This window comes from Gracilinanus agilis, chromosome 4 (genome assembly GCF_016433145.1).
Source record: "Gracilinanus agilis isolate LMUSP501 chromosome 4, AgileGrace, whole genome shotgun sequence".
Lineage (NCBI taxonomy): Eukaryota > Metazoa > Chordata > Mammalia > Didelphimorphia > Didelphidae > Gracilinanus > Gracilinanus agilis.
Window position 1 is genome coordinate 263,337,899 of NC_058133.1, and position 8,421 is coordinate 263,346,319.

Sequence of the window (8,421 nt, forward strand, 5' to 3'; positions counted from 1 at the left end):
AGAATACAGGCTTGAGGGAGAACTTGGCCATGCTTTGCTTACCAGGCAAATGGAGAGGAGTAGAAATGGTGACCTCTCTCCCTTCCTTCTCCAGGGAGAAGTTGTGATTTCATTTGCCAGTCAGGTCCTTCACTTTCTAGGTTTCTTTTATTCCTTCTCTGTTTTCAACCAGTGCTGAGAGTTTTAATTTCTCTACTGAACTTTGTTTTTGCTATTAATGTCATTAAACTAGGCAGTGTGTGGCTAGAGTTGAAGTCCAAGTCACACACATCTGAGTTCAAATCCTACCTTAGACACTTCCTAGCTGCATCATGCTAGGCAAGTCATTTAACCCTTATCTGCCTTAAATGAGATAACATTTGTAAAGCACCTCGCCAATCTTAAAACACTGTATGAATGCTAGCTATTATTATTGTCATTATTATTATTAATAGCTTGTTGGCCAACAAACCTGAGCCGTTTGCACAGCTGAATTCCCCAGAGGGGCTGAGAGAGTTCCATTCACTAGGGAGTAAGGAGCAGAGAAAGGAGAAATAGAAATTATTTTCCCCTGAGGCCAGCTGTGAGAAGGAGGTTTATGGAACAGACAGTGTTGAGGGCACACTCTCTAGGGCAGCGAGGTGGCGCAGTGGATAGAGTATTGGGTTTGGAGGAAGAATCATCCTTCTGAGTTCAAATCTGGTCTCAGATACTAGCTGTGTGACCTTGGACAAGTCACATAAACCCCCTTACCTCAATTTCTTCATCCGTAAAAATGAACTGGTGAAGGAAATGGCAAACCACTCTAGTACCTTTGCCAAGAAAACCCCAAATGGGGTCAGGAAGAGTCAGATAAGACTGAAAAATGATTAAACAATAACAAAGAGCTACTATTGTCGTGTCTCTATAGATTGGAGCCCATGGACATATTATCTTTTATTTTTCTAAAAGACTGAGTTAGATGCATCAGAGTTGGATGAGGTCAGGGGTTCTTAACCTTTGTGGGCAGTCAGTCCGGTGAAGGCAATGACCACCCTTCTTAGAATAATAGTTTTCTGCCTATTTTTATAATATAAATAAATGCCAAATTTCAGCTGGAAGTTAGTAAAAATAACGATGGGATTTTTTTCTTATCTGAGGTCAGATGGGGAAACTGAGGCCCAGAGAAGTTAAGTAGTTTGCCCAAGATCATACAGATAGGAAGTGACACAAGAAGAATTTGAATGATCTTCTGATTCCAAAGCCGATAGATGGTTCTCCCCTGTGCATATTAAAACCCCTTGAATTAGACAATATCTGAGTTCCGTTACAGTCCTGGCATTCATTCGCTGATCCTGCTTCTTCATTTTTTTTGTTGAGAAGCCCTGACTATAGCAAGAGGCGATTGGTTGCCACAGCACACCGAGCACTGGGCCTGGAGTTGGGAAGACCTGAGTTCAAATCTAGCCTTAGATACTTCCTAGCTGTGTGATCTTAGACCTCAGTTTCTTCAGCTGTAAAATGAGGATAATAACAGCACCTACCTCTCAAGGTTGTGAGGATAAACTGAGATAATATTTGTAAAGCAGCTAGCATAGTGCCTGATATAAAGTAAGTGCTATAAAAATGTTTATTCCTTTCCCCTTCTCTAGAACCCCTCACTAGTTCCCAGCCTTTTCCCTCTTCCATTTGCCAGCTCAGAACCTTGTCCCATCTCACCTTGTCCTGTCTATACCTCCACCCCCTTATCACTCCCCTGGGAAGAGACGGATGAATTAATTTCAAGAATGACACAGACATAGCCCAGAAAGGGTTTGCAGGATGGGCTTTAATTGAATCTAGTGGGTTGGTGGAGAATGTAGGGAAAGGTGGAAAAAGACTTTATTCCTTTGAACGGCCAATATCATGGCAGATACCAAAGTCGCTGTTAGTGATGGTGCCCACAATGGTCTTGTCCACCTCGCAGGTCAATCCCCTCTCACAGGGACACTTGTAGTAAACTCCATAGAGTGTCTGGGGGAGACAAGAGCTGTCACAGCACTGGACCAGTCTGGTCTAAGAGCCCCTCCTAGATGGAGTGTGTTGCTCCCCACTCCTCTGGCATGGGGGCCGCAGAGGGAAAGTAGAACCCCTAGGACGTCCCCCTTCCCTCCCCACCCACAACCCTCTGTTTCATCTTGGCTTTGATAGCGTGCAGTATAGGGAAGAGAGCAACGTATTTGGAGTTAGAGAGATCCTGTTTTCGACTGTGGGACCACAAGTATGTAACATCCCTGATCTTGGCCTCTGTTTCCTCATCTATAAAACAACTAGGTTGGATTAAACAATCCTGAGTTCTTTACAGCCTTACTCCTGTGAGCCTCTGATGAGAGAAATGTGGTGAGGAGGCTTCTCAGGGCATTCCTAGTGGTCTCAAGATAAGATTCCTGACTCTCTTTCCTCCTCTCTCCTCTACTCCCATTTAGACCTAATAAGACTCACAAGACCATAGGTTCAGAGTTGGAAGGCTTTAAGAGGTCCTCCAATTCAATCATTTTACAGATGGAGAAACAGAGACCCAGAGAAATTAGATAATTTACCCAAAGTCATGTAGATAGGAAACAAAAGAAAAATAATTTGCATGGTCTTCTGACTCCAAAAATGCTTCCTGCGCTGTACCGCATTACCTCTCCAGTTAGGTGATAAGAAGCAATATCTTTGATGGCTTGGAGGACCATCTCTATTCATCAGAAGTACAGTAAGGGAACCAGATCAGGAGTCAGGGGACTTTTGTCCTATATCTCTATCACTAGTGATCCTGTTCAGAAACAAGGCACCCTGTAAGGATCAATATGATATAGTGGAAGAAGTATTAAATTTGGAACCCAAAGACCTGGGTTCTAATCCTGACCTTACCACTTACTCTCTATATGACCTTGAGTAAGTTATTTCTCCCTCTCTAGATTTTATTGTTCAGTTAGATGATCTCTAAGGTCCCTTGTAGTTCTAAACTTGGTGGGTAGGTGGTGCCATATTGCACAGAGTGCTGGACCTGGGGTCAGGAAGACTCATCTTTCTGAGTACAAATCTAACTTCAGACAGCTGCTAGCTGTGTGACCTTGGACAAGTCACTTCACCCTGTTTGCATCAGTTTCCTCATCTGTAAAATGAGCTGGAGGAAACAGGACAAACTACTCTAGTGTCTCTGGCAAGAAACCCCAAATGGAATCATAAAGAATTGGACACCATTGAAACAATGAAGCCACAATGCTCTAGACCTGACTCCCAAGAGCCTCTGATGGTCATAGGATCATAGAGTTAGAGTTGGAAGGGACTTGGAGGTCACCGAGTCCAAACCCCTCATTTTATAGATAAGGACACCGAGGATCAGGATCACAGAGATAGTAAGTGTGTCTGAAGCAGGATCCAATTTTGGGTGTATCTATGACGCCACCTATTGTGAGACCTTCAGCAAGTCAATAATCTCCTTTTGCCTCATTTTTCTCAATTCACTTAAATTCTCTGGGCCTCAGTTTCCTTACCTATAAAATGAAGAATTTGAATCAGAGAATGTCTAAACTTTTCAACCCTGAATCTATTATTCTGTGATTCTTGTTGGTTCTAAATTGGACAATGGGGTTGGGGAAGGGCCGTTGTTCAGTTGTTTTCCAGTTGGGTTCAACTCTTTATGGCCCCATTTGGGTTTTCTTGGCAGAGATGCTGGGGTGATTTGCCATTTCCTTCTCCAGCTCATTTGACAGATGAGGAAACCGAGGCAAACTGGGTGAAGTATCTTGCCCAGAGTTCTACAGCTAGGGAGTGTCTGAGCCTGGATTTGAATTCATGAAGTTGAATCTTCTTGACTCCAGGCCTGACTCCTTTATCCACTGTGCTTCCTAGCTGTGAGGAAGGGAGTCGTCTCTAAAGTGAAGGCTGGATGGCCACTGTGGTCATTTCCAGCTCTAGCTCTCTGATCCTATGATTAGGCTGATCAGAAGACATTTAACAAAAAACTACAATAACAACAGCACATGGATAAGTTAGAAGACCTGCGTTCTAGTCTTGGCTCTGTCAATGAATTACTAGGGGATCCTGGGCAAGTAATTTTTCTCTTTTAAACCATAATGTAGGACCAGAGAATCTTTCTTCTTGGGGAAGGACCCTCGCATTTGGTAGTCCCTTTTCTAGTAGTATTCCTTCCACTTCCCACCCCACACCCCTCTATTATTTTCACACACACACACACACACACACACGCACACACATTCTTTCACCAAACCCACCTCAGCTACTCACCTTGGGAGAACATTCGCTATTCTCAGGGGCTTTGTCGGCACAGCGGGCCAGGCTCAGACCACTGGTCCGGTGGCAGCATTTGCTCTTACACTGGGCGCTATTCATGCACAGCTCCCCATTGTCCTGTGAGAAAACACAGCCCCCCGCCCCCACCACCGCCGCCAGTCAACCTGGTGAAAGTCCCCAAGCGACTAGCTCCAGGTAGGGGTGTGCTGGTAAATGTTTAACAATCAGGATATCCTCAGAAAAAAAAAATTTGCTTTTAAGTTCTCTCTGCATTATTGATATTTCCTCAAGTCTTAACTACTCTGAGCACTCTGATCCAAGACAATTCTGCAGGATTTCTGATGAAAAATGTGATTCATTTCTGGATCGAGAACTGATGAACTCTGAGTACATATTGATATTTTGCATGGTTGCACATGTATAATGAGTATCATACTATTTGCCTTCTCAATGGGAGGGAGAGTCGAATCTGGAACTAAGTTTTTTTTAAAATGTATGTTTTTAACATAAATAATAGTAAATGAATTTAACATAAATAAACTTTAGAAAAGAGCTATTTTTCTCAAGTCTAGGCAATCGACAAAACAAGACGTACAGCCTTGATTTGTAACATTTGCTGATTTCCAAGGTCTAAATGCTCACCCTGAAAATTCAGCAGTCTCCTCTCACAAGCCAGTTAGATCGGGCTCCAACATGTTCCCTAAAGCTTCTTCTAGATACAGAGTGTATCTGTGAGCCGATGTGAGCCAATAATCCTCTTTTCCTTTGATTGCCTGTTCTGCCACGGAGATTTGATTTTCCCTCTTGCTTCACTTCCCCCTTTTCCCCCTCTAGGTTCAGATCATTTATGTGCCATCTTTGACTTGAGGATTAGATGTTCTGGTGGCCAGATCTCTGGCTAGTATTTTGCCCTTCTCTGCAGGCATCCTGCACATTTCTGCCACATATGGGTCTGTTCTTCTGTACCTTTTGATGCCTTAAGTTCCCTAGGTAGACTGAAGGCTATAGCTTGCCCTATCCATGGGCAGGGTGATTTGAGGCTTCTTTCCCAACCCCCAAACAAGTGCCTTATTGACTCTTTAATGACTTTCTGAAGAACTAGGCTTCTTCTTCTTCTTCTTCTTCTTCTTCTTTTTTTAAAACTCAAATCTGTCTTAGAATCTAAAGTAAGCATTAGTTCCAAGGCAGCAGAGTCACACAGCTAGGGTCTTTGAGGTCAAATTTGAACCCAGGACTTAGCCCATCTCTTTGCTTGGCTCTCAATCCATAAGCCCCCTATTTGCCCCTAGAACTATGCGTTTTGGCTGGCTTATGGCATGATTATACCAAGGACGGAGAAGCTCACTTAACCTATTAGAACTTGCTGATTTCATTGACCCAGCCAGGATGGGTTTATCCCTAGGCCCATCTGGGTTCTGATTCCCACTTCTTTGACATGGGGCTGCAGAGGGGAGGTAGAATCTACAGGGAGCCTCTCATTTGGGGAAGAAAAGAGCAGAGGCAAGTTTTTTTTAGTTTTTAGTTTTGTTGTTTTTTTTTTAAGCCCTTACCTTCCATCTTGGAATCAATACTGTGTATTGGCTCCAAGGCAGAAGAGGGGTAAGGGCTAGGCAATGGGGGTCAAGTGACTTGCCCAGGGTCACACAGCTGAGAAGTTTCTGAGGTCATATTTGAACCCAGGACCTCCCATCTCTAGGCCTGGTTCTCAATCCACTGAGCCACTCAGCTGCCCCCCTAGAGGCAAGTTTTGTTGGGGAGAAAGATCTGAAGTATGGGGCCCTGACTCAAGAGTAGCCCAATTTGGGTTCCTGGGGATTCCCTGGAAGCCGTATCAGAACACTGGGCAGCTGAGGGACAGGTAGGATGCTGGACATGCCATTTATCTGGAGGAGAAGCATACCTGGTGAGTTAGCTGGATTCGGCATTGTGGTACAGCTTAGATATGTGGGAAGTCAGTGTAGTTTGTATAAACCCTCCCCAAGGCAAATTGGCACAATGCTGACTCTTGGTAGGGCTCTGTTCTTGGTAAGGCATCATGGTAAAGGGGAGGCAGCATGATGCAGTGTAGAGACACTCTGCCCATGGGTTTGATGGTAAGGCCATAGGCTATAGTATAGAAACTCAGTAAGGCTTTGTGGCATTGTGGGAGAAGTTGCTTGGAAATAAGGGAACCTGAATTTAGTTTTTCTGTTACTGACTCTGATCGTGGGCATGTCATTTCCCCCTCTCTGGTCTTTGCTTTCCACAATGAGGGTCTTAGACTAGGTTATCCTCAAGATTTGGTTCTTCTTGAAATGCAGAAGAACAACATATGATTGATCTTTTGGTTTTAAAAGATGACTCTCTTACAAAAATGAATAATAAGGAATTAGGATTTGGGTGATAAAATATGTATAGCCCAGTGGAATTCCTAGTCAACTCTGGGAGGGGGGGAAGGAAGAGGGAAGGGAGACAATATGCATCTTGTAACCGTGGGAAAATATTTTAAAAATAAAATTATATTGAACTAAAAAAAATGTGTTTCTTCTTGCTCTTTGATCCTAGAGATTGTGCTAGCCCAAGACACAGTTCTGCTGAGGGCCAGCAGGCTCTGCCCAGGCATGAGAGGCACCTATCTGGCCAGAGAGGGCTGGCTACACTTTGGGACTCAGAGGACAGGATGGGCTCCTCTTACCAGGTTGATGACCAGACCCCGAGGGTCAGGGGCGGCGTAGGCTACAGCCAAGGAGATCAGCAACAGGATAAGGACCTTCTCCATGGTAGGTGGTGAAGCGGGGAACACGGCAGGCCTGGTGGAGCTGAAAGATCAGGAGCCTGGGAGTGCGGGGACCTTGTAGCTCTGATAAATCCCCTTCCTCGTGATCAGCCTCCCCCAATCCCATGATGCCTCTTATCTTCTGTGCAGGTGAACAACTGGCCACCGATAAGCGAGGCAGGTGCCCATGGACCCATATGGCAGCTTCCCATTTCGCTTGGAGATCTGAGGCCGGCGGCCCCCCTCTCCATCTCCCAGATGGCCTTGAGATGACATCCATCCTCCTAGCCTAGGTCAGGGCCTCAGAGCTTTGAAGAATTTTACAGGTTTAGGCAGGCTGAGCTAATGTGTGCCCTGGGGTGAAGTCTTCAATGCAGCGGGCCACCAAGGCTTGACATAGCCCTCGGGATGGACTGTGGGTCCTCCCCAGAGCCTGGGACTTCAAGGGCTGGGTCCGAGGTGTTCTTTTGCTGGTGCAGCCCCTGCCCTGGGACCCTGAAGTTAGCCTGCACCCTTGTGGCAGAACCTAGAGTGATGAGTGGGTTGGGGTGGTTGGCCAGCGCTCCTCCTTGCTTCCAGGTCCCCCTTATCCCATGAAAATTGACTCTCAGTGGATTGAGAGTCAGGCCCAGAGACAGGAAGTCCTGGGTTCAAATATGACCCCAGACACTTCCTAGCTGTGTGACCCTGAGCAAATTGCTTAACTCCCATTACCTAGCTCTTACCGTTCTTCTACCTTAGAACCAATACCCAGTATTGATTCTAAGACAGAAGGGAAGGGTTTTAAAAAGAATCGACTCTCTCTGCTACCTTTCAAGTGGTGTTCAGCAGGAGAGCCACGTGACTCCATCTTGCTGTTGGGTTTGGGTTACTGTCTTTTTGAGTGCTTTTTAAAGATTGGGATGGAAGGATAGTCAGAGAAGTTTCGGCTTTTGCTGCTACTAAGCCACCATCTTGACTCTACCTCAATTCCTTAGTGTCTAGATCAGTGATTCCCAAAGTGGGTGCTACTGTCCCCTGGTGGGTGCTGCAACGATCTAGGGGTGCGGTGATGGCTGCATTTTTTTTGTATTACATTCTATTCTGAGTTCAATAAATAGTTTCATCATTTCCAGGGGGCGCTAAGTAATATTTTTTTCTGGAAAGGGGGCAGTAGGCCAAAAAAGTTTGGGAGCCACTGCTATAGACCAAGAATTTTAGGTTCATAAAAATCTTCCTTTCTTGGAACGCAATTAGATTGCATAATGGGGAGATCTGGAATTGGAAAGATCTGAATTCAAATTTTACTTCAAACAGTTACTTGCTATGTGACCCTGGGCAAATCTCTCTTTCTTTTTTTGGTTTATGCAACTTTATTGAGGAAAAATAAATCAATTACTAGAAGAGCTTATTTGACCATTCATCCATTGACAAGTTGCATCGCTTAT

The 8,421-nt window shown here is 44.8% G+C and overlaps 1 protein-coding gene across 2 annotated transcripts; it reads right to left on the reverse strand.

Moving 5' to 3' along the window:
• Window positions 1-1,839: 1,839 nt before the first annotated feature.
• CLPS (colipase) lies at window positions 1,840-6,997 on the reverse strand. 2 transcript variants are annotated; one of them, XM_044676226.1, is made up of 3 exons: window positions 6,914-6,997; window positions 4,234-4,356; window positions 1,840-1,971 (listed from the first exon to the last, which is right to left on the reverse strand). In XM_044676226.1, exons 1-3 carry the CDS (start codon window positions 6,995-6,997, stop codon window positions 1,840-1,842), a joined length of 339 nt encoding a protein of 112 aa, XP_044532161.1. The 2 variants fall into 2 exon arrangements, with proteins under 2 accessions (XP_044532161.1, XP_044532162.1); XM_044676227.1 differs by lacking the exon at window positions 4,234-4,356.
• Between the last annotated feature and the right edge of the window lie 1,424 nt (window positions 6,998-8,421).

Bases quoted from the DNA above. Each gene is read 5' to 3' on its own strand.
- CLPS (XM_044676226.1), bottom strand. From the start codon at position 6,997: ATGGAGAAGGTCCTTATCCTGTTGCTGATCTCCTTGGCTGTAGCCTAC. The intron at 4,357-6,913 runs GTAAGAGGAGCC...GTTTTCTCACAG, and splicing joins GGGGTCTGGTCATCAACCTG to GACAATGGGGAGCTGTGCAT. The intron at 1,972-4,233 runs GTGAGTAGCTGA...TGTCTCCCCCAG, and splicing joins ATAGCGAATGTTCTCCCAAG to ACACTCTATGGAGTTTACTA.